Source organism: Macaca fascicularis, chromosome 17, assembly GCF_037993035.2.
Source record: "Macaca fascicularis isolate 582-1 chromosome 17, T2T-MFA8v1.1".
Taxonomy (NCBI): Eukaryota; Metazoa; Chordata; class Mammalia; order Primates; family Cercopithecidae; genus Macaca; species Macaca fascicularis.
The window spans coordinates 8312614-8339240 of NC_088391.1; the positions used below are offsets into that span (position 1 = coordinate 8312614).

General features: G+C 39.2%; 1 protein-coding gene and 1 long non-coding RNA gene across 9 annotated transcripts in view; one reads left to right on the plus strand and one right to left on the minus strand.

Annotated features, from left to right (window-relative positions):
• The window catches only part of FLT1 (fms related receptor tyrosine kinase 1), a 196091-nt gene that overhangs the window by 84977 nt on the left and 84487 nt on the right, over nt 1-26627 (minus strand). For 4 of the 5 annotated variants that reach the window (XM_005585555.4, XM_015439110.4, XM_065533117.1 and 1 more), the window contains exons 11-14: nt 21451-21565; nt 12315-12423; nt 4959-5267; nt 43-189 (exon numbers count right to left, since the gene is read on the minus strand). In XM_005585555.4, coding sequence (XP_005585612.3) covers nt 43-189; nt 4959-5267; nt 12315-12423; nt 21451-21565 — 680 coding nt within the window. Of the gene's footprint in view, nt 1-42; nt 190-796; nt 4796-4958; nt 5268-12314; nt 12424-21450; nt 21566-26627 lie in introns of those variants that run through there. The other variant, XM_015439111.4, reaches the window with a different exon arrangement.
• The window catches only part of LOC102146113 (uncharacterized), a 256037-nt gene that overhangs the window by 56214 nt on the left and 173196 nt on the right, over nt 1-26627 (plus strand). For all 4 annotated transcript variants that reach the window (XR_010582522.1, XR_010582523.1, XR_006693640.2 and 1 more), the window contains one exon: nt 14171-14256. This is a non-coding gene — a long non-coding RNA (uncharacterized lncRNA). The remainder of the gene's footprint in view (nt 1-14170; nt 14257-26627) is intronic.

The following is a 26627-nucleotide window of genomic DNA, read 5'->3' on the forward strand; positions in this document are numbered from 1 at the left end:
TGAAAGATGAGAAATAATAAATTCAAGAAAAAAGTCTCTTACCAGGCTCTTGTTGTATTTTGTGGTTGTTTTTAAACCAAGTGATCTGAGGTTCGGGGGCACCATTAGCATGACAGTCTAAAGTGGTGGAACTGCTGATGGCCACTGTGTGATCGCTGAGGTTTCGCAGGAGGTATGGTGCTTCCTGATCTAATGAAGAAAGAAAGGGAGTTGTGATTACTCGTCAACTTTATTCTCATATTGTCTATGCATATCAACATTTAAAATATACAGAGAAACAGCAAAACTCAACTATTAGGTTTCATTTGCATTTTGTTCACTTTCTCTTCAATCATTAACCTGCTGCTTCCACTTTAATAAGATGCTACAATAAATTGAAATTTATTACAACACAGTGAAATCAAGGACTAGATTTTATATTTTTAGATTTCAATACAAAGGCTTTTGCCTAGCTAGCTAGTTTCCTTCCTTTTTTGAGAGAAGCTTTTCTAAAACTCAAGGATTTTGCATAATAGTTCAGGAGATATAAATAAAAAACATGATTTTGTGTATAGTCTTGTAATGAATTTTTATATATAGTGTTGTAGTGATAGGCTAATACAATTTTGTGTGTTTTTATTGATGTATTTGTGGGGGCATGTTTGTGTTACTCAGCTGTCAGTAACCTAAGTTGTAAGGCAGCAGACCAAACAAGAGAATTTCTTGAACTTTGAAAGCTTTATTGGTTCTTTCCTTCCTCCATTCCCTTCCCAAATGCAAGCAACCAAAGAATTAATTCAAGAGGCAGAGGCACAGATTTGTAGTTTTTGCACTATATAATAGTACAAATATTGTATTTTATATTATTTTCTCTTAAAACATACAAATATGATACAATACAATTTATTTTAATAAAATGCCAACCAATATAGTACAACAAAATGAATTCAATACATTAAGATGCAATACATTACAACATTAAAATCCCACATAAGAACAGCAGTACCCCCAAGGCCCCCAATGAGTACAGTATATCTCTAATGAAGTAGTCAGTCAGTCCTGCTGATGTGTATACATTCTAGTTAGGAGGGTACTGGATTGGTAGCTAAAGCTTCCAAGGTAAAAAATAAAAACAACTCCTAGTATCTTTCCCACCCTCCCAAGTCATTCCTTTCCCCTCTTGTTGGAGATCCTGGAACAGAAATCAAAAGAGTTTTGGCATAACTGACACGTTCTCTGTTACTGTCTTCAATTATACAGTATGAGCTTTCTCTGCCCGTTTTTGATTTCCTCATCTTAGTGTACTAAAACTGTGAAGGCAGCTTAGGAGTGATGACGATGCTACAAAGATGATACATTGCAATGGCCTTGATTCCATGTCCCTGCAGGGTTCTGCCAAGTCCCCAAACCTTTCTCTCTTGAGTCCTGCAGGGCAACTCTCAGGATTAGCATTTGTTAAAGCAATTTAGAAATCCCAGGTTAAAATGTGTATTATCATATAACTTTTATAACATTGTTGAAGAAGTATATCATGGCAGGGTTACTACCTGTTAGAAGAAACAGATTTCTCAATAAATTTTGATTTCTATAGCTTATCATTAGTCTTCTCATTTTGTAAAAAATGAAATCTGAAGGCAAAAAAAGTGTGTTGAAGGAAGGGCTCTGATGTATAGAAACTTCTTCAAACTAGCATGGAATGAATGATAGCAATGATCCTTTTGCCTCTTTGAGCATGTCTTTCCTATCTTGTCTTGCCCCCTACGCAGAACCATTACAATATTTCTGTTTTTGCATTGGGTGCTATCTGTCAAACAGCTTTTCCTAATTGAAACTGCAGTCCTGTTTAAAACCTTTGATTTATGACTACTTGTACATGCTTGCTCATTACAATTTTGGCATTTTGTTTTACATAGTAAAGACCCCAAACATATCAGCGAAACATGACAAGACCATAAAGAACCGTATCATATTATTTTTTAGTCTCTTTTATGGTGGCAAGCCAATTTTGAAATATCTTATTTAAAACTCAGACCCAATTCACTGAGTTATACTTTTAATAGCTTCCTCAGCACACTATTTCCCATGCATTAATATGATAAAATAATCTATCACTGCCCATAGGTCTTATAAAAAGGAAGTCTGAATATAGGGCCCACAACACTAAAATAGTTTTTCTAGCTACAAAATATAACATCATCAACACAGACAGGATTTGGACTCCCTGACAGGTGGATTGGAAAACGATGTTTAAAGAGAAGAGAACATTTTAACATAAATGTCATTAAGAATTTCAAAGGCCTTATTTGTACTACACAAACTTCAGATGATAGAAGCAGCAAAAAGGCTGCAGAATGTACATGGGACTCTCAATTAAATACAAGGTTCACATAAACATTCTGAAATGTACAGTAATATGCATTTTTCTTTGTACCCATTTCTGAAAAATGTTCTATGTTAAAAATCTCATTTTTGGCTAGTTTCTAAATGATCAATCAACCCAGGAATCATATTTTGTCAATTCTTACTTTATACATTATATATAATCTATTTTGACGTTTTGAATAAGGCTGGTGCGTTGAACCCGTATTTCAAAACCTAATTACTTAATGGAAGTAGGTAGTGGCTTTCCAAAGTTTAACAGTGTAGCTGATCCCTTCAAACTGAGAAAATCAGAATTAACAGACATTTGTGCTGGTTATCAGTAGCCAAAGATAGCTGCCCACCAGGTTATTTTACTTTACAGTGTTATGGCCCCAGAGATCTGCCAGGTCACATAAATACACAGCTTCTATCCTCCGTTTGGAATGGGGACTGAGGAACCAGCCTCATACCCCCTATTCCATTTCAATTATTCCCCATTTTAGGCTCCTTTTTTCTTCTTCCCCCCACCCCCTCTGTTATCTTCACCTCCCTTCATAGCCCAGGTTAACATACCCCTAGGGTATGTAATAAAAAACAAAACCCACCCAAAAGTTTCTTTAAAAAAAAAAAAAGACTCTCCGGAAGGATTAATTACACAGTGAACAACTAACACTCTCTGGAATTCTTCTACTCATCTCTTGGAAGTTCTTAAAATCATCTTTTGTAAATACTAACATCCTCCCCTCTCCACAAAAATTGCAACTGGAGAAGGAAATGGTAGGTTTTGCATGTCCAATTCACCATTTTGTTTTCATAAGGATCCCTCAATCATCCTATTTGCTTTTTTAATGTTAGCAGCTATTAAGGCCCCCTCGTTCTATGGTATTAAGGCATTGTTTCCTGAAGGAACACACTAACTTATAATGAACAAAGACGCCAGGCCAAAGAGCCATAGGTAAAATTTCAAGATACAATTGATTTTTCTTTCCTTTGGGCTGACAACTTCCAGGTTACTAATTGTTTTCAGAGCATTTGGGGCTCCATAAAACTGGCATTCTGGGGAAATGCTATTGTTTACTCTTTCACGTTTGACAAAAGCAATTCCCACGTGAAAGACAAGTTTAGCCGTGGGACAGAGTCTGTTACCTAAAGGAGGAAACAGTCTGGTGAGTTCCCAAGCTTGAGAAGTTGTCATATTGTCACCTCCTATTGAACTGTCCAGCCACTGTGTTTCTCAGCCATGGCTATTTTGGTCATTATAGTTTTTTTTTGTTTGTTTGTTTTTAATAGTTTATGCAAGTCACATATAATGATCAATCATAAATAAAAACAACAGAACAATGCATATTAAATTGGTGAAAAAGTTATTTTCCCTCAAATGCAAGCTTAAAACAAGAAATTACAACTTCTCTTGATTTAAAACTGGTGTGTATTTTTAAAATTACTTTGAATTCTGCTTCTACAGTTTTGTCGTTTCTTAATCCCCATAAAAATCCTATTAACATTTGCATATGGGGAAAGTGGACCTTTTTAATGGGCAAATTTTAAATTTACATTTAGAAGAATGCATTAATTCTCTGGTTGCAATAGCCTTTATTTCCTTGATAAATTGATTGTGGTACACCTTTGAATTACTGTCATTTTAACATGATAGAGTTCCTTAAAATAATAACCAGAGGACAGGAATATTTAAAATTAAGGCATGATCCACTTTCTTTCAGGTGCCATCAATAGCTGTGCAGTGCAGTCAGAGACAGCAAGGAGCAAACCTTTTGCTAGGCTAGTCTACTGTGGCACTAACTGCATAATTACCTGGATCGCATGAAAGGAGGGAGGGGAAGTTGATTTGGATGGACTCTTATAATTCACACTGCGATAAACCTTTACTATCTCTGAATTACACCAACATCTTGCACCCCTGGGGCCCATTTTAGAAGCTCCAGTTCAAGATTAATGTGCTTAATGTAAAAAAAAAAAAAAAAAAGCATTTTCAAATAAATAAGCATTATAACTTGCTATCCAGGTGCTATTTACAAATCAAGAGCAGATGAAATAGTCCAAAATAAAACCAGGCAGAAGTCCAACAGAGTCTCAAATTCAACTGTACTCATTCTGAGCTGGAAAATTAACTTATTCGTGTCCATCTTTGGCAGAAACCAGCATTTGTTTAAATTATTCAGTTTGTGCAGCTTCAACACTTAAAAATAAAAAGAGGTTGGCATCAAAATGGAAGGAAAGGATCATCCAAAGTTGTTGTTTATCAGGCAGGAGAAAACAGCAAGAGCAACAAACAGAGAAGGCAGTGCAGGGATCCTCCAAATCCAAACGTGCACCAAGTCGGCCCCCCGGAGCAGCCCCCTCGGCCTGAATGGGGGGCCCAGAGCTGGGGGCTGGGGGTCTCATTATTACTGCTATCATCTCCGAACTCATTTTGGGAGGAGCATCTCCTCTGAGCCTGAAAGTTAGCAACAGTGACAATAAATCAAGATGATATGAGACAACTGTTACTTTTTAATGAGTCCTTTAATGTTTTACATTACTTTGTGTGGTACAATCATTCCTTGTGCTTTTAAATTTGGAGATCCGAGAGAAAACAGCCTTTTTGTTGCAGTGCTCACCTCTGATTGTAACTTCTTTCTTCTGGAGGATTTCTTCCCCTGTGTATACATTCCTGGCTCTGCAGGCATAGGTGCCTGAATCTTCCAGGGAAACATTCATGATGGTAAGATTAAGAGTGATGGAGTGCTCCTTAGTGATGGCCATTTTTTGCTTGCTAATACTGTAGTGCATTGTTCTGTTATTAACTGTCCGCAGTAAAATCCACGTAACATCTCTGTATAAGAACTTGTTAACTGTGCAAGACAGTTTCAGGTCCTCTCCTTCCGTCGGCATTTTTTCCAAGTTAACGTGAAACCCATTTGGCACATCTATAAAATAAGAATAAAGAATTTCAGTTCACAGAAAAATCAGTGTCTTTTAATGAGATATTCAAAGATCTTAAGAATCATTTGTGCACAAATTCTCTCAGCATCAGCATTAAAAAGAATGAGTATTTAAGGTAAATGAGCAAACATAGCAGGTGGGAATCAACTAAGTTCATTCTATCAGAAGTGAGGTAGGAAATGCAAAAGAGGAGAGTTATTAGGATGCATTTTCTCTTGATTTACCTGAAGTTACTCTTCAAAGTGGCATGTTTTTTCCAACTTGGGTGTTAACTTTATTTCTTTTTTTTTTTTTTTTTGAGTCAGAGTCTCGCTTTGTTGCCCAGGCTGGAGTGCTGTGGCATGATCTCAGCTCACTGCAACCTCTACCTTCAGGGTTCAAACTATTCTCCTGCCTCAGCTTCCAGGGTAGCTGGGTTTACAGGCATGCACCACCATACTGGGCTAATTTTTGTACTTTTTGGTAGGGGCGAGGTTTCACCATGTTGGCCAGGCTGACCTCGAATTCCTGGCCTCAGGTGATCCATTCTTCTCGGCCTCCCAAAGTGCTGGGATTATAGGAATAAGCCACTGTGCCCGGCCTCATTTCCTATTTTTAAAATGATGCACAGTACTACTACTGGCAAGTGACACTGGCAAGTGGGCAAAATAGTGAAGTAACATAAGAGCAATTCGTCCTAAAAACCAAAGGCACACTTATGGTCAAACTTATCCAAAATAGTTTGCAAACAAGTGAAAATAGGAAGTCCTAGGTAAAGTGCCAATCAATTCCACTTTAGTCCTAGACTTTTGCAGTGAGAAGTAACTGTTATTCACTACCCTCCTCCTGCTCCTGTCCCAGATTACTTGCCCTGGTCCAGCAAAGACCACAGTGGGCCAGTGGCACAGTGGGCCAGAGAGGAGCCCACTGATTTACTCAGGACTTCTTTCATGGGGATGGTTCTACTTAGACCTGAGAGAGCAAAGATTTCTTCTGAAAATGTGGACAACTAATCTGGAAGAGTTGCCAGATTCTAAAATGGGGGTGATAGAGGGGTAAAGAGAATAATTTTAAAAATCAAATTTACTCTCAAAAATATTTTAAACATGTTCTGAAGGTGGCTATATCATTAAAAGCCATTTTCTCCAATGTCGATCTCCAGCTAATCTTTGTGAAAGGAAAGTAAGTCTTGGGACCCCAAAATCATGAAGCTAAAGGGAAAAGTCAAGTTGAGAACTGCTTAGCACAAACCTGCCTCCCATTCTCTTCAAAGTCATCCCTCTGCTCTCTGAGATAAATGCATACCTGATTGCCTCCTTTGGAAAGGCTAATCAGAAATTCAAAAGAACAGAACTCCCCTATCTATGACCTGGAAACCCCCTCCCCACTTTGAATTGTCCCGCCTTTCCAGGCGGAACCAGTGTACATCTTACACATATTGATTGACGTCTCCTTGAAATGTATAAAACCGAGCTGTACCTCAATCACCACCTTGGGCACATGTTGTCAGGAGCTCCTGAGGCTGTCCACTTTGGCAAAATAAACTTCCTAAATTGACTGAGACCTGTCTCAGATATTTTGGGCACCTTCACCCCCATCTCCCAGGTGTCTCTGTCAACACCCCATGAGCTCTTCCCCCCTGCATGCCTCACCTGGGCTGTCAGTCCACTTTGGGGCTGAGAGTTCCTTAGTATCATTTGGCCAATCTCACGGGAGGATTTTAAAAAGTCTGCCGGCCCTGAACTGACCCGCTCTCAAAACCTTCCCATTGCTTACTACTAGTGGTGTATCTGCATTTGAGCAAAGAATTTGGGCCAACATCTTACAAAGTGCTTTGAAGATGAAAAGCATTATGTTATGCTATTATTATTATTATACTTTGCACACAAAGCTATAAAGAAACCTTTAAACGTTAAGGGGACAATAGTCCAAAATTAGATATCATATCAACTCTTTCCTAAATCTCACTTTGCTTGTTTTTCTGATTTTTCTGAGCTTTGGCTTTATTATAAAGTGTCACGTCTGAAGAAATGCCAAAGTATTCATTTGGAACCTGGGAGCGGGGCGTAACAGTGACTTACGAAGCCGTCAGTGGCTGAGGAGAGAGGATACCAGTGGAGGTTTTCCTGCTTTTAAAACGAAAATCTAAGAATGTGCCAGAAGATGCAGGAGGGGCAGCTGACAGTCACTTTTAAGATAACAATAAGGTGTCAGAAATAGTTGCTCTAATTCAGCATCTTTTTATATTTGGGACATTTTCCAAGCATGAGGAGTAAAACATCAGCCATCAACTTTTACACAGATACTAGAGCAGAGGTATTGTGCACTGGTTGCCATCAGCTCTTACAAGACCACAGACTTTCCATTTATGAGCTCTCATCCTGGTAGGTAGAACCCAAGTGAGCCCAAGTAACACCATTGAGATCGTGTAGAGAGTTTCTATTTACTTTAGTGATTTGAAACTTCCTGTGGAAATAGCTCACAGGTTTCCTGATGGAAGATTTTGTTTATCTTTGCCAAGCACCACCAGGAATCTCAAAATAAAACGCATTCAGTGACATTGGGAAGCCAGGGAGATAAAGCAGTGCTGTTCCTGTTTCACCCTCAGTAATTGCTAACACACCCATAGTCATGCTGAGTGCCAGCCAAACAGCAAAAACACACACATAGGAAAAGCAAAGAACCAAATTCGTTTTGAGGCCCGTTTCTTATATAGGGGACATGGTCACTGAAGCTAATTTGTTATGTTATCAGACAGCCTCTTGGAAATGACTATTTCTCAGTCTCACCCCTTTGGTATTCTCTTTTGATCCATGGAAGACGATAAATAAAATGTCCTCAACTGTTTAATGAACCCGGAGGGATTTTTCTCCTTAATTCATGTTGATTTTTTTTTAGTCTGAGTACAAAAACAGACCAAGAAAGAATTGCCTTCTAACCCTCAAAGTGAAAACAAGAAATCTTCCCACACTTAAGTATCTGTGGCGAATTCAGCACTGTCATCATCATTACCAAATAATACTCATCCATCTAACATATTATCACATCCATGGCATCTTATGAGGTGTCATGGAGAAGAATCAACCCTTGCTCAGAAGAGGCATTCGACCCAGGGTTAGATGACAGTGTAATCTATTTATAAAGGTGCATACTTTGGGGGTAGATATTTCAACTCAATTGGATCAGGCATGTGCATTAAGTTCATGAAAGGGACAAGCATAGGAATTTAAAAGGATGCCAGGGATCTCATTTGTTGGGTAAAAAAATAAAGAAGGCTCTACTGCCACTGAAGAGTGGAAATAACATTATTTAAAAAGAGAGTGAACGGTTACCAGGAAGCTTTGCTTGTTTCAAGTGGATGCTATGTATAAGTGTGTGCCAAAGTTTGGAGTCGAAGCGGTCAAGGATTCTAATGGCCACAGTTTACCGTTTTCATCAGTTTGGAAGGCAACTAAAAGTCTTTTTGTTTTTTGTTTTTGTTGTTGTTGCTGTTGTTGTTTTGCGGCAGGGTCTGACTCTGACACTCAGGCTGGAGCGTGGTGGTGCCATCATGGCTCACTGCAGCCTCGACCTCCTTCCTGGGCTTAAGTGATCTTCCCACCTCAGCATCCCAAGTAGGTGGGAATACGGGCACATGCCACCAGGCCTAGCTAGTTTTTGTACTTTTTGTAGAGACAGAATTTTGCCATGTTTCTCAGGCTGGTCTCAAACTCTTGTGTTCAAGCGATCTTTCCATCTCAGCCTCCCAAAGTGCTGGGATTTACAGGCGTAAGCCATTGTGCCTGGCCCCAAGTCATTGTATTTTAAAGAAGGGACAACATGATTGAAATGAGGACCAGTAAAGATCCAAATCTAGATAAGTAGAGCATTAAAATTTCAGACAGGCACTTTTAAAGTATTACCCTCACTGAGTCAAGTATAAACACTGAACAAATATATGTTCATTTTTTTCAAAAAATAGGCATATGAGGTACAACATTCCTGAGTCTTTACGCTCATCTCTAGTGACAAAGATTTGAGTAAGAAAAAGATAATAATTATTTAAAAACTAATAATGAATGTAAGCAAGTTAACCTAATATCACAATCAAAACTAGAACTTTTCAGGACTGGTAGAAAAGGATTAAGGGAAAGTATATTCCAGGCAATGAGGGCTTGGTTGGCTGAACTTGTGTCAGTTTTAAGATTAAAGCTCTTGGATTTCTAGAGGAAAAGAACTGTGAGCTTCAAGTAGGTATGTCTGAATTGAATTCTCATTGTTCTTTTGGACCCTGTCCAATATGGATAAGCCTTGGGATCTAGAAGAGGTTTCTACCCCGCCATGGTTATACATTGTACAATATGGTGAGAGGTAGGAGGGAATTTCCGCCTGAATTCAGCAGGTGATCACCTTTATCAACTTGGACTCTTTCAGCAACAACACCATGGGCAGAAATATGATGCAGCGATGAGACTCTGGGCTAGCCAGATGTTGGTGCTGTGACTAATGCTAGGCATCGGTTAGCTTTCCTTGGGAACACTGATTAATAAGGAAGTGAGCATGATGTTCCCTCTTCTCTTGGTACATCCTCTTCCAGTACTGCCCTCAGACCCAGGCAAGAAGGGTCCCTGTGGCAGCTCTGTTCTGGTCATAGCTCTTCCCACAATGTGAAGAGTTTATGGGGCCAAGTGAGCATGCCTACCCACAGCCTGTGTCACTTCATTCCTGTATCATGCTCCAGGTCCCTGGGATCTCAGAATTCCCTAAAAGGCTGATTGAAATCTGCTTCTAGCTTGGCTCTTCTTCCCTAGGTCCGGCCTCCTGAGCTCAGACTGCTTGTCAGTTTTCACACCTTTGGGTCTGTGCAAGCAGTGGCCAAGGGAAACTGTCTGTGAGGGGCATGGGCAGAGCTCAGATGTGTGGGCTGGGAGACACCACACATGGTGCATGGCCCCTTGCAGTGTGGACAGGGTAAGGGGCGCAGAGGGGAGGTGGATGATTTAGTTTTTCTGCACCGCCAGGTGCTGCCACAATCTAGTCTGGAATCTGAGTAGTCTCAGAGCTCTAAATTGATCCTGACCTCTCAGGTCATCATGAAAGTATATTTGTCCATAGGGGGCTAAAACATATTTAATGGCTTATTTGCTTGATGTAGAACTTGTCAGTAGTTAGACGTATGGTTTGTGGGCCTCCACTGGTACTCTTGTCTTGGCTCTGAAAATGTCAGGGCAAGCCTGTTCTCTTGTCTCCATCTATTCAAATCCCACCTTCTCTCTACCTATTCAGGTCCTGCTTCCTTCTCAGAGGCTTACAGCTGCACTGTCCAATATGGTACCTGTGAGCCTCATGTGGCTTTTGAGCACTTGAAATGTGGCTACTGTGTCAGAGGAACTGAAGCATATTCAGTTTATTTGATTTTATTTAAATTGATTTAAGTGTAAAAACTGAAGCAGTGTAATATTTTTTAAAATACTGATTACATATTGAAATCACAATAGTTCGGATATATTGGGTTCAATAAAATTAATTTTACTTTACAAAAAACATGGTTACTAGAAAGTTTTAAATGGTATTTGTGACTTATATCTCTATTGGACAGTGGTGGCTTTAGAAAGCAAGCTCATCTGTCACATGACCTCTGCATATAAATTTTGATACTAGGATGTATGTAATTTAACATTTCTTCTTTGTTTCCTTGGTGTTAGAACTGTGTTCCTAGAAAGACAGGACTTCATTGATGCGCCTCCCAGTGCTCAGTAGAGTTGAACTGTACCATTTAACAGTGCTCATTAAACTGTTACAAAGTTATTGAATGTTCAGAACAAAACAGGAATTGTTCAGTCTCTTGTATTCTAAATCAGACATACTCTGACTATGGGTTGAGATAGTAACTTGTTTCCAACCAAATCTAAAGGACAGTGCAAACCTTTGTATTTAACTAGTCCAAATCTTCTGAGTTTTATTAGAGCACCAATCTGTGTGAAATCTCCATCTGAATCCTTCTCTAACTAAAGGCCATGTCCTATTTGGAATGGATGCAAAGATGACTTCTCTTCCACTTCTCTAACATAAGAGACAGGGACTGAGTTGGCCGAGAGCAGCTCTGCTATGCACCTCTCCAAATCCCATTTGCTCATCTGGAAAACACAAGAGCTATGATGCAGAACAGCCTCTGGAATCCCTGCCAGCCCTGATGTTCTATGAGAATCTACTCAGGGATATCTCCCATGGCACAGCTTCTCTGGGGCTTGGTTAACTTGCCAGAGGCTCCTGTGATCTGACAACGCATATGTATCATGGAATTGGACCTGTCTATTTCTTTCTGGAGACCTTCTGGCAATTTCTGCAGCCTGCCCCGTTCAGTAAGAAGTTTCCAGAAAGTTGGCCTACTGCCCATGTTTCCTCAGAAATTGGGGGAGTGTGGAGCCAGGCAATTGTTTTTATACTTTGAGCTACTTACTTCCTTCCTGTACCCATTGAGGGACATAGGGAGTGCCATTTGTGTACCTTGGAGGTTTTTAAGATTTGCAGAGACCATCATATTTAAGGCTAAAAATTCTTAAATGCTATCAAAAAATAGCACATTAACTATTGTTAATAAAGCTCAGTTTCAGATGGCTATAGAGCCTTATTCCCCAAAAAGTCTAAATTACCTAAGTTGTGAAACAATTAACTTTTTGGTTAAAACAAAAACAAAACCAAAAACAATGTCATCATATTATATGCATTATAATTGGTTTCCTTGATTGGTATTGAACTGCTATGTACCAGACCCTGTGCTAGGTACTGAAGGGAATGAAAAAATGAGCATACAGATTCCCAATTCACAATCCAGTCTGGGAGGGAGACAAACACAAATAACTCTAAAAGAAAATTCGGGGAAATAACTCTTTAGGAGATCCAATGAGGTAGAATTCTATTCCTGAGAGCAAGGATGAAGGCACTCAAAGTTTGACAATTCTGTGGAATTAAAAAAAAAAAATCACTCAAGCTATAAATGCACTAAAAGCAAACAAGACTGAAGACAGAATGAAGTCACCAGGCTGTCTCTGGGTATAGGATGTGTGGCTTACCTGTGATATAAAAGCTTATGTTTCTTCCCACCGTCCCAACTTTATTGGAAGCTATGCAACTGTAGATTCCAGAAATTCTAGAGTCAGCCACAACCAAGGTGCTAGCCGTCTGCAAAAGAAAAGGAAACTTTAGCTAGCAATAGGACAAATAACTAATTGAACACCCCAAGCTACTTCTGAGGTTGAAATGATTCAGCTATTCCATTCATTCTGTAAAGAGAGTATTCCATAGGTGGTGGTTACTAGAAGGCTCTCCTCTTGCCGAGCCCCAACAAGAATGGAAAAATAACAGGAAAGCAGGTCCTCAGGAGACCGGGGCCTATGACATCCGACTCATATGAGGGTTTCAGGCTTATTTATCTCGTGCTGCTGGTCTAACAATTACAGACCTGAAGCTGAGATGTGGGACTGCACGTCCTACCCTACGAGGTGGTCAGTCCCACATCAATGAGAGGAACAGGTGAGGCTGAGGCCTTCCCTTTTGTTTGGGTGACCTGAGAGCATGGATGCCAGTTGTGACAGGAGCTTTCTCTGCTATTTGGTTCTATAACAAGAATGTTAAGTGAGCAAGTATAGAAGAGAATGTTTGGTTGAAACTTTATTTTTTCTTTAAGAAATGGGGTCTTGCTATGTTGCCCAGGCTGGTCTTGAACTTCTGGGCTCAAGCAGTTTTCCCACCTTAGTCTCCCAAGTAGCTGGGACAACAGGCACATGTCACTGCACCTGGCTTGAAACATTTTTTTATATGCTCAAATAATGTGGCGTGCAACAATGGATGGTCCTGAAGGAGGCCGTGTGTGTGTGTGTGTGTGTGTGTGTGTGTGTAAATTACCTAATTTCTCAGTTGTCTCTATTCCTAATCTAGAAGATGAAAAATTAAACTATGAATTAATCGGCCGGGCGCGGTGGCTCACTCCTGTAATCCTAGCACTTTGGGAGGCCAAGGCGGGCGGATCATGAGGTCAGGAGATCGAGACCATCCTGGCTATCACGGTGAAACCCTGTCTCTACCAAAACATAAAAAAAATTAGCCAGGCAAGGTGGCGGGCGCCTATAGTCCCAGTTACTCAGGAGGCTGAGGCAGGAGAATGGCATGAACCCAGGAGGCGGAGCTTGCAGTAAGCCAAGATTGCGCCACTGCACTCCAGCCTGGGCGACAGAGTGAGACTCCGTCTCAAAAAAAAAAAAATTATGAGTTAATACAATAATATTGTTCCACTAGACTTTAGTGCTGTTATTTGACAACTTAGTCCCTAAAGAAACATTAGCAGTCAAAATTGCATGAACTTGAAAGCACTTTTCAAACTGTGATGTCTAAAAAGTAATGAAACAAAATAATGAAACAAAATTTTAGACAACTTAAAGACTTGCAGTCTTCCAAAGAAAAAAAGTTGGCAATATGAAACAAATTGTTAAACATTCTTAAATTTAACCCAAGCTTGCATTAAAAAGTAGTGTATAATCTACATGAAAAAAATAAGAAAACTAGTTAGTTTCTCATACTTAAAATTACAGAAAGGAAAAGTTGGTCCAGTTACTTATAAATCTTTGCAGCCTGTCTCCTAGGACAAAAATAACTGGTTATGGGCTTCGAAATTGCAGAGGCTGTGCTAATGCTTCCAGACTAACGGAGTGTCCTAGCTGAAGTATAATGACCAAGTGACTTACAGGCTAAAGCAATGTAAGGCTGAAATGTGACAGCTGACTTTCCAAGGTGGTGGACATACTCTACAAGTGGTTTGGCTGTAGGAGAGAGTCCTAACATTTTCTGAGTTTCTAAGTAATGTGCTAGGCACTTTAGTTGTGTTCTCTTATTCCATCTAATAAATTAAGGTATTTCTGTCTTTAATCTACAGATCAGGAAGACTTAAAAACATGTTCCTAATGTTTTCAGCCAGCTAATTCATTGGTCCAAATTCTCTACAATTTTCACTGTGGTATGGTGAGTAGTACACAGTGCTTTCTCTTCTGTTTGATGGAAGGATCTGCTTAATTACACCTACCCATATATTTCTCTGTGTATTATTGAAATTATTGATAATGAAAGTGTCTGCAATATGTGGCAGACAATTTAGCAGACATTTATTGAGTGATTATCAAGGCATTGCCCAGATGTTGTAAGGGAGACAGAGATGAATATGACACAATCCCTCCCCTTAACACTATCATTCTTTAAGGTGATAGAAAGGAATTTCCCTCCTTGAAGATCATACAAAAATTATTCTCTCTTTTGCAAGGAAAGCTCATACGAAGGCAAATAACCCACAGAAAAGAGTATGAAAGAGAGCTCAGGTGTCCCTTTCTTATTTTGACGATGAATCTTTGTAAGAGGTGGGACATAAAAAATTCTGAATAGCCATTTCCTTGTAATTGTTGTTCCCACCAGTTTAGAGTCATGGAAGGAAATGGAAGTAGTTCGAAGAGAAGCTTGTAGGTGGCAACATGAGAAAACTGTTAGCTTAGATGCTTCAAAGCAGTTTGCAAAAACTTCAGAAACAAGGAGCTCAGATGAAGCCTTCTTAAGCTGGGGTGTCAGCTCCAGCACTGTTTTTCTTATGAACTTAGTTCTCAAGTGTTTATCCTAATGGGCCTCAGGAGAAACTTACTTAGATTCTCAGATTAATCGTCGCTCAGTAAGTAAGTGAAAAACCCATTTCTGTTGGCTTGAGAGTGTTTGAAATTATAGACAACATTTACCTGCCTCTATGAGTTGTGTTTGGGTTTTTATTTAAAAGATTTTGATTTCATTGAACTTAGAGCAACTGAGAACAAGAACTGGGTTTTGTGGCAAGGGAAAATCAATTCAGATGTATACATTTGCCACGTTTAAGACCTGTGCAGGTAACCTGGGAACGGCTGTGGCCATTTTACAAGTCTCAACAAACAGTCAAATAGGTCTAAATTTATGTATAATCAGAGAATAAAATTGAGGTGCTCCGAAGTGAAATGAATCCAGGTCACAAGATGGAGACAGAAATGTATTTGAATTTTTCTCACTTTGTGTGAGAAATGACACCTTCCAAAACAAGACATATTACTCGTAGTCAAGCCTGCCCCAGAAATCATGTCTACAGAGCTTCTATTAAAATAGAAGCAGAAAACAATGTTGATGGGAGTTTACATTATTTCTTTGTTTCTGCATACCTTTATGTATCCCTTACAATGCACCAGGCAGCATGCAAGGCACTTTACAGGAATTGTCTCATTTAATCCTCCCTAAAACCCTGTGAGATGGGTATATTATGCTATTCTACAGGTAAGACAACTGAGGTTCCGAGAGATTAAATGATTCACCCAAAGATATAAAGGACCACAGACAGGCCTGGACAGAATTTATGCTCAGGTGTGTCTGCCTCCAGTGCCTATGCTCTTAATCTCTATACCAAATTGCTTCTCGTCTTGAGACTCTTTAAATTGAATAACACAGATCAATTGGCAAAGTTCTGTCTACACCTTGGATTGAATTTTTCCTTGAGAATACTTCCTTTAATCAGCAGAGATGGGTAACATAAATTAAATACTACTACTATTTACAGAAATACTAGTTTGCTTCTTTGATGACATTTTACATAAGCGGCAAGCTGCTTTTCAACTGTTGTGTTGTTATGTGGTTTGAAAATATATTTGATAAGTACAATGGTTATCATTAAAGAAGAAAAGTTAAAAATAAGATGAAACATATTCTATGATCAGTTTTACTAAAATTTATCTCATTTCTAGAGTACTTCTCTTTCAGAGGATATATTTTTAAATTATAAATTCAAACATTTTCTCGTTACAAATAAAATTGTTTGACAATTAAAGTTTAAACTTTATAGGGTCAGAGAAAGGAGCTCAAGTGTGAACTGTAGCTCAGTGTAGTCTGGCTGGACTAGAAGGCAGCTTTGCATGGGACAGTGAGTTTCAATGTCTGAGTCTTCTGAATAAAGGAAAAAATCTCTTCCTCAGTGCTTACATCCAAATACTATGGTGTCAAGGGAAAAAATGAAAATAGCATCACAATTGGGGCATGCAATATCAACTAAATACTTTCAAAGAGAAAGTAACCAAGAATTTGAGTTGCATGTTTGAAATTATGATCATTTATTCTATAAGGTATGCCAAAATAAATTCTTAAGGATATTTACTTGTATTAGTTCTATAATTAGTTTTCATTTTCCGCAATTGAAAATAATTGAAGGAGGACTGAGGAAGAGAAAAAAGCAGAAGTGCTGAAATGAAATTAGGCTATCAGGCTGGATACGGCGGCTCAGGCCTGTAATCCCAGCACTTTGGAAGGCTGAGGCTGGCGGATCACCTGAGGTCGGGAGTTCAAGATCAGCCTGGCCAACATGGCGAAACCCTGTCTCTACTATAAATACAAAGATTAGCTGGGCCTGGTGTAGTCCCAGGCGCTTGTAGTCCCAGCTACTTGGGAGGCTGAGGCAGGAGAATTGCTTGAACATGGGAAGTGGGGGTTGCAATGAGCCGAGATCGTGCTAAAATATATAAATAAATAAATAAATAAATAAATAAATAAATAAATAAATAAAATTAGAATATCAAAGGTTATATTAGTCTTAACGGACTCATGCTTTCTACTTCTCATTTTTACTACATTTGCTTTTCGGGGTGCCTCCAGTTGCCTGGCCTGGCCCTCAAGGATTTACATGTTAGAGAGAGATCCTTCAAGCCCATTCTCTGGGCTCTTTGCTATGGCCCAGGAATGCTCATAAAACTATCAGCAAGTACTGTAAGTTTGGAGTTTTTCATGCTCCTTCCTTCCTTCCCTTTCATTAAGCATTAGTAATTTGTTACTACAATGTTGTTTGAACCTCACGGAATAGAATGGATGGGGTGATGTGTCATTCAACCTAATTCCAGCACTCGTTTTTTAAAAATCTATATATGGAACACTGATTTTAATCTCGGGATGTTTCTAATATAGCTTCCTTTCAAGTGTTTCACGGAGCAATAAAAGTAGATGTATAAAGGTCATGGAAGAATCTAAAATTAACACAGGGTGGCACATTTGAGCCAACTGATGGGAAAATAGAACGTGAGATTTAGAAAACATTGGGGTGTGTGTGGGAACTGAAACACAAGCTGTAATTCTGTGGTTGGGACTCTTGCTCCTGTCACGGATTTGTCTTATACAGGACACACTTCTCAAGGTACAGTCAGAAGGATTTAAATGGAAACATTGCTAACACATTAAAATGGTAATGATTCTCCAACCTTACAGAATTAATGCTGTGATAGCGTATTTCCTGTGTGTTTTTTCTAACACGGGGTTCCTTCTACTTCCTACTCCATATCTACAAACCTAACAGTTTGGCAACCCCATTTAGACAATACGAAAGTGCACATTTGCTATTAGCAACTCCAGTTGATGACTCACTTTTCACAAATCTGGGCCAAAACTCGCCAATAAGGAAACTAAATTTTATTGTCCTCTATACCCTTCCTTGAGTTAAACAAAAAAATGCAACAAAACAAAGAAAAAAAATCCAACAGGTGCTCCAGCGTGAGTGTGAGCGCTGCCCCACTGACCTGTGGAGTAGCATTGCTGGGCAGGCTACCATGTGACGGTGGATAAAGGGATCACTGCAGTCTAAGCTGGGACTTTAATTTACTTTCTAAAAATGTATACAAAACAAAAACAGTTTTAATTGTAAGGGAAAAAGCACTGCATATAACTCAGAAACAGCAAAACTTCCATTTTGTCACCATCATATGACAGATACATTTTTTTTCAAACCCACAAAAAGATACATTAGTAGATGCTAAAAGTAAAGTTACTAAATTCTCCTAAATTCAAGATATGAACTCAATAATTTATTTAAAGTCAGTTGTAATTGACTTTAGCAATTACAACTGCTAATGGGATATGTACCATATATATTTATATATATTTATATATATTATATATAATATATATATTTTATATATAATATATATTTATATACATATATCTTTTATATATATATAGAGAGAGAGACTTTGTTTAGTATGAGTATTAAAAGTTTTTTCAGTGCAAACAATTGTTTAACAAAGTCTTCATTGTATATGATCACAATCAGTTGGGGGAATTGCATAAGGGTACATATGACATTCACTTGAATAAAGTAGTACTTGTATAGGACTTTCTCATGTTATGTTATGTTATGTTATGCTATGTTATGTTATGTTATTTATTTACTTTTTGAGACACAGTCTCACTCTGTCACGCAGGCTGGAGTGCAGTGGCACAATCTCGGCTCACTGTAACCTCCACTTCCCGGGTTCAAGCGATTCTTGTGCCTTAGCCTTCCGAGTAGCTGGGATTACAGGCGCCCACCACTATGCCCTGCTAATTTTTGTATTTCTAGTAGAGACGAGGTTTTGCCATATTGGCCAGGCTGGTCTTTAACTTCTGACCTCAGGTGATCCGCCCGCCTCGGCCTACCAAATTGTTGGGATTACAGGCATGAGCCACCACACCTGGACTTCATTATGTTATTTCATTTCACCCTCGTAACAGGAAACTAGCTAGGGCAAGTATCATTAGTTCTGTTTTTTTGGAGGAAAGAACTCAGGCTGAGAGAGGTGAGCTGGTTTGCATGTGGTTATACAGAGAGGAAGTGTCATAGTTTGACTCCAGGGCTCCTGATGGCAGGTTGGGTAGCACAAGTGCAGAGGTCTATATTTAAAATCTTCTTCATAACTATAAAATTACAAGACAATAAATTTGTTTTAAACCTTCATGGAGAAAATCAGGGAAGTTCTTTTATCATGGGCATGTTTTGATACTCCACTTCCACTGATTTTGATAGGTTTTACATTATATATGGAGTCAAGTTGCTACTTCATGGTTTGGGTTAGCCAGAAACTTCACCTAGCTTTCTCATTTTTCATTTTATTTCCTATTGTATATTTTTGTGGATAGGATATCAAAATAGCACTAGACGTTACCACTGAAATTAAGCTTATAAATTCTTGTGTTAATATCCAGCAGTTAACAGTATATCCTCCTGATACGCTCAGGAAAAAACAAAATGAATTGACATAACCAATGAATGGCATCTTGACATTTTTCTAGTACTTTGTGACAACTAATTTGCTGTCCACTGCTAATAAACTGAGGTAGTTTCCTTATTAAAAATATCTGAAGGCCGGATGTGGTGGCTCATGCCTGTAATCCCAGAACTTTGGGAGGCCAAGGCAGGCAGATCACAAGGTCAGGAGTTCTAGATTAGCCTGGCCAACATGGTGAAACCCTGTCTCCACTAGAAATACAAAACTTAGATGGCGTGTGCCTGTAATCCCAGCTACTTGGGAGGCTGAGGCACAAGAATCGCTTGAACCCTGAGAGGCAGAGGTTGCCGTGAACTGAGATTGGGCCACTGCACTCCAGCCTGGGCAACAGAGTGAGACTCTATCTCAAAAAAAAAAAAAAAAAAAAAAAGAAAGAACAAATTAAACTTTCAAGTTTATATAACTTCTTCTAAGTATTTCATTAAACTGCTCTCTTATCAATAGCCACACATCACGGAATGTTTTAAAGTACTGCTTATTTCTGTTAGAGAAAAAGAATTGTAAACCACCTACAGCTACTGCTGTAGTTATAAAAACTTCCTAAATGTTTAATAAGAGACTATTGGTGTTATTGTATAAGCTACTGCCACTCTGACTAATTTCTACATTGGCTTACTTGACTATAAGAGCATTAGGTTTTGGAAAGGAAAGACTTTGGTTTGAGTCTCTCATTTACACTTTTAAGCTGGCTTTGGGTTAATCATCTTATCATCTCTGTTTTCTTTATCTTTAAAATGGAGATAACCACGCTCATCTGCCAAAGAATGATGTTGACATTAGCATATGTCAAAAAGTTTCACTTAATGAAAATTATAGATGTTATTTGTTGTTATTGTTAAATCATACATGAGGAACGATGCCATCTACTTTGTCATTTTCAAGTGCAAAGGGTACGGCTGAATAGATAACATAAGCATATCCATACTCAAGCAGGCAGTGGAAACTGTATTAACAGTCTCTACTCCAAATCAAGATATATATGTGTAAACAGACATGTCAGCAAGGGGATACTTGATATGTTTTTTCTTTTTTTAAAGAATCACAGCTGGGCACGGAGACTCACACCTGTAATCCCAGCACTTTGGGAGGTCGAGGCAGGAGGATCACCTGAGGTCAGGAGTTCAAGACCAACCTGGCCAACATGGTGAAACCCTGTCTCTACTAAAAACACAAAAATTAGCCAGGCGTGATGACAGGTGCCTGTAATCCTAGCTACTTGGGAGGCTGAAACAGGAGAATCACTTGAACCCAGGAGGCAGAGGTTGCAGTGAGCCGAGATCATGCCATTGGACTCCAGCCTGGGTGACAGAGTGAGACTCCATCTCAAAAAAAAAAAAAAAAAAGAAAGAAAGAATCACTATCCCTGTGCCAGACAATAGCATATTTTTAAGTGTATTCTTTTCTAATTCAACAGGAAAAAGCCACTAGGTCTGAGAACCACTGAGACTTTCCTAGCTCACAGGCTTGTTAGCTATTGCCAAGGTTCAGTGGGGGTGAGGGGAGTATAAAATGAACAGTGCGCTGATGAGGTCAAGGAATCTTGATAGGTTGTGTGTTTGCGCATCCCCCCCCACTTAAGCTTTGATCTTGCAAAGACAGAGGGAAATACATATTTCACAAAATAGAAACATTCAGTTTTAGCTCTAAGTCTTGTACTAGCTTTTGCTTACTGGGATCCCACTTTATGTACATCAGTGATTCCAATCCTCATCACATGCTGTAATCATCTGGGAAACTTTTACAAGCCCTAGGCTGCACTCCGGAGATTTGGATGTAGTAATAATTGGTAGAGTATTCTAATAGGCAGCCAGGATTGCGAACCACCAGTGTGGGCCAGTTTGACGTTCAAGCGGACAGTGCCATCTCTACCATTAGGAATGAGTACTCATTATGTTGGAACTGGCAGCTTGAGTAGTCTCTGTATGTATCTCCATAAAGACATAGTTCAGACATTGTCTTTCTTCTGTCTGAATTTTTGTTTGAACATTTGAATTACTCCTGGTTCCAATAAACCTAGAATTGGGAGCTGACAGTGTATCTGTAGAATAAATATCCCAGTGCTCATTTTTACAAACAATACCTTATTCTTTCCTTCTATTATTGCCATGCGCTGAGTGATGCTCTCAATTCTGTTTCCTATGTTGCTGTCAGGATCCAGGATAAAGGACTCTTCATTATTGGAACAAAAGTCATACCTATTAAAAAAAAAAAAGTTATCACAATGTGGCTTTACAGCATGGTTCAGTCAATGCGGACAGGTGAAATGAAAACTTGGTGTAAGTCCTCAGATAACAGAGTCACAAATTTTATGTGTGAGTCTTCTTTTCCTTAGGTTTTTTCCTATATTCATCCTCAAAACTTAAAAAATAGCAAATATATTTGGCTCATACTTGAAAAAAACCCCACACTAGTGTGTCACCATATATCCTTGTTCTAAATGTTAATATTAAGTAAAAATGCATAAATTTTAAAATTTAATAGCTAGATTTTAGTCTTTAGTGGAAGTAACATTCAAACACTGGAAAAATGAAGTTATGTTAATGAATAAAAACGTCAAGGAAATCATACCATTTTATATCTATAAAAAGCTGACTTTTAATCGGAATATGCAGTTGGATGGCTAATTTTTTCCAGGGCTAATTAAGTGCATATGGAAATAAACATCATGAAACAGTTATTAAATTCAGTCTATCTCTGCTTGAGTTTTGGGGAACTGTTCAAGCTCTCAGGCCTCAAGTGTTTAATTATAAAATAAAGGCGTTGATGTTATTTATCTCTGAGGTCCATGAATTCTCTCTCTCTGTTTTAAACATTTCACCATTTTGCATTCTGATTTTCTGGACTAGAATTTTTTTGAGCAGAAAACTTGCTGGTCTCTAATTTGTACATGTCTTAGGCAGATTCTGCAGATTTTTTAAACCAAGAGGAATTTTATTATTATTATTATTATTATTATTAGAGAGAGGGTCTCACTCTGTCACCTAGTCGAGTGTGTAGTGGTGCAATCATAGGTCACTGCAGCTTCGAACCTCTGGGTTCAAGCAATCCTGCCGCGTCAGCCTGTACCTGGGATTATAGGCTAAATGAAATTTTCAAGCTTCATTTCCAGAAAAAAATGAGTGGTTCGTCTTAAGTAGCCAAGAACAGGAATGACTTATGTGAGAGGAAAATGGGAGGCGCAAGTCAGTGAGAAAAAGGGAATGTAATCAGAAAAACGTTCTGCTACTACTCCTCTCTGGTCCTTGGGCCGAGAAGGAACTCCAGAGTGTTAAACTACCGCATCTGCGGGGGTACTTGCCCTGTAACGTCCTCCTGCAGAGTACTCACCACCTTTTAAGTGCTGACTTAATGGTTCTGAGTCCCCGCTGGGCCGACAGCTACAGGACAGGGGACAAATCAACGTATTCACTCTGTCCCCATAGCAGGGCAGGGCCCGAGCATGCCGTCAGCACCCCATAAACATTTGCACACATGCAGACAGGCACAGCTACCGGCATGTTGTTTTTGCTAAGAGTTTCTACTTGTTTTAATTGTTTGTCATTGTCAAACATACCGAGAAATAGAGAGAAGAGGGTGATATATCCCCATATGCCTGTCACCCAGATTTCATAGTTGTCAAAATTTTGTCACATTGGCTTCATCTATCCCTTCTTTTTTTTCTTCTGTGTTTTTTTATTTATTTTTCAACTTTCTAGCCTGGCCAAATGAAGGATTTATGTATTTAAAACAAATCTCAGACATCTTGTCATTTTAGCCCTATGTACTTCAGTGGGTCTCTCTAAAAAATGAGCAGATTTTCCCAATATAACCACAACGCTACTTTTACACCTAAGAGCATTAGCAATAATTCCATGGTGGTGTTTGCACCTAAACCATGTATCAGATTTCCCCAAATGTTTTTAAAGATGTCTTTACAGTTAGATTACAAGATTTAAAATTTGAAAAGAATGAATAAAAGGTGACCATTCCTCAAGGAATTTCTGCAGTTTTTACCCAGTATCATCCTTATAATAATCATCAGGTAAAATAAATGAACATTTTAATGCTTATTGATAAGTAAACTGAGCCAAAGAGAAATTATACACTTTTTCCTTTATTAGAAACATTTTAATGACAAAGTTTAAAAGTCATTATATTAGAGTCACTTTGCCCTATTTTTTCTTTATCCATATTCTCCATTTTCTAGACTATAACATCCCCACCTTAATTTCGTGTTAGACTTGCTGTCTTTCAAACACTCATAGTACAGTACTTATATACATGAGTATATATAATGTGCACATATACATGTGTATATACCTAGATTAGACATGCGCATATGTACTTGGGATTGTGACATCAAACAGCTAAAGTTCTCTTGCATCTGGAAGACAAGTTTTCAGATTTTATTCCTTTTCCCCCAAAGCAAGGAAAAAGATCAGGGAGGCCTTAGTCAAAGATCTTAATTTCATACTCCTGGGCTTTAGGAAATGCAAAGAAATATGTTAGAGTAAAGCAAGCCTGGATGTTTCTCAAGGGAAACACAGTCTGCTATCTGAGTTCACTTGGGGCTGTTGACCTCTGACACCCCACACCTCCCCCATCCCACACCCATGACTCTGAGGGCAGTTACTAAGGGCACAAGCCTTAGTATGGAAACTATAGGCCAGACTTATTGCCAGCTCTTCTACATAAAAAGGACAGATTCTGTGGCTATTTTCTAATTTAGGGGCTGTTATTTTTCCCTCTTTGTAATTGGGGCTATAAAAATAGAATGTCATTTAGAAGCCTTACTATATAACAGCACTTGAAAAGAGATTTAGGGGAGGGGAATGTGCCTAAGCCTTAAGAATACATCAAGCTCTTAAGGAAGTAGATTGTGCCATGTTTGAAGATGCAAAGATAATCACTGTGCTGGGAACTGTCTTGAGGGGGGAGGAAGCCGAACAACAAGAGGAAAGCAGCGTTCACTCCTGATTTCGCACAGGAAGTCCACAGCACCTCCTGCCAAAGCGAGATAAGAAAGCTCCCATGCACTATTCTGGACAAGGCCACTGTTATCAGCCTCAGCTCGGCGCTGTCCTCTCTTTGCTCCAAGCCTTGGTCCCTTTCCTAATGAGCTATAGGACTCCTACCTCCATTTGCATACAGCATGCCAAGTACAATGGCAGGGAGGTATTTATAACCCCTGAAAGAAAAACAAAAAAAATTATGGGCTAAGAGTGTACTCCATGTCATCTCTGCTGATTGCTCTGGACCTGAAACAACTTAGTTTCGGACTAGAGATTGATACAAATAAATTAAAAGAAAGCAGCCAATTCTGTTTCCAACACAAGGAGGTAGGGCCTCATGTGTGGTGTGTCAGCCTCCTACATTCCAAGTGGGAGCCGTCTGTGGAACTCCCCATCTGGTCTAAGTTACTAGTCTTCTTCTCTTGACACATTATGGGAAACCGCCACCCTCTATATATGCAGATGACACTACTGACCTACATGCTTTGGGCTGATTTTCTTGTAACGGTGATGAATTTGCCTTATTCCCACCACACTCAAAAATATTTGGCTTCTCTGTGACCAAAGACAGATGAAGGCAGTCTGGGGCCACAGAAAAAGGCAAAACCAACACAGAGGTCAAACCTACAATCTTTCTTTCTTCCTTTTTTTTTCCTTTCTGTCACCCAGGCTGGAGCATGGTGGAACAATCTTGGTTCATTGCAGCCTTGACCTCCTGGTCTCAACTGGTCCTCCAACCTCAGCCTTCCGAGTAGCTGGGACTACATGTGTGTGCCATCATGCCAGGATAATTTTTGTGTTTTTAGTGGAGATGGAGTTTCACCATGCTGCCCAGGCTGATCTTGAACTCCTGGGCTCAAGCAATCTGCCTGCCTCAGCCTCCCGAGGTACTGGGATTACAGGTGTGAGCCAATGTGCCTGGTCAAACCTACAGTCTTGACAGTATGAGTGCTGGCAGAATTTGTACTCAGTTCTGGCTCATTTCAGAACCTGTGCACTTGACCCCAACACCATATGTAACATGATATCCATGTACTACCATCATATGACAAGAAATTATTATGCTTCAGTACTTCTTGGATATAGTAAGAAAAGACATCTCAAATATTCACTATACAAACACCATTACTACGTTGAGGAGTCCATGTCTTTATTTTTTTTTTTTAGCTCCTTTTGCATAACATGGTCAGTCTCCTTCCAAAATTTGCTAAACATCTCTCATCTTACACAATCAAAATATGTTGAATGACCAGTGCATGCACAGTCTGCAATTACAGTTTATATTACAGTTTCTATGAGAGCTCACTTTGTCACCCTGCAGTTCCTAAATTCAAGACAGGTTCCATTCACCTTTTCAAATCCAACACTCACGAAACGTAATGCACAATGCACACCCAAAGGTACCCCTTTGTTCACCTGTGCTTTTTCTTAATTGCTGGTTTTTAACAATTCTTATTTTTAGATTTTCTTCATTCCTCCTGCCTTCCTCTCCCCTCCCCCTACTTAAAGCTCAGAGCCAGTACTTTCTTTCCTTAGGGGGATAGACTGTCACATCTGGTGGAATCAGAAGGGAAAGCCCAGCTGGGTGAGCGTTAGCTGTGATAGTGAGTACTTGGGTTTTCTTTGAAGTGGTTCTCTTGTGAGAAAATGATCAATTCTCTTGGAGTATTGGGTGGGATGGTTCAACACTTCATTTAGCCTTTCTAGAAACTGTCCATCTGTTTAGTGCCTGTTATGGTACCCAAGACTCCTGTAGCAATCCAGTATAAAATTCTCATTTAATAAATGATTTCCTGCCAGTTTAATAACCACATTGATTCTAGAAGGTCTGCTCTACAGCCTTAGTCTTAAGACACACAGATTTGTTTTTAAAAAGGATCCTCTTTCAATAAATGATATTAAGCTGGCATTTCAAATCTCTGTTGTGCTCATATCTGATTCTTGGCTGCTTGAAGGGAAACAAGTTTTGTGAGCTGCTACTATGTGCTACTAAAGCCTGGGTTAGAAGCAATACACATTTTGCCTCAATTAGTTCTCACAGTCACCCTATGAAGCAGGTATTATGATCCTTATTTCGTAAATCCTTTTATCCATAAGGAAACTGAGACTCTGAAAAATCAAATGCTTTGCTCAAGTTCACAGGGAAAGGAGCAGAATTAGGATCAGAACCTAGACTCTCCTCTTTTCACCATCCCAGAGCTCTGTCCATCATGTAGGGTGACTTCTGATCCCAAGAAACCTCCCCAAACCTTTCCCACCATGGGGA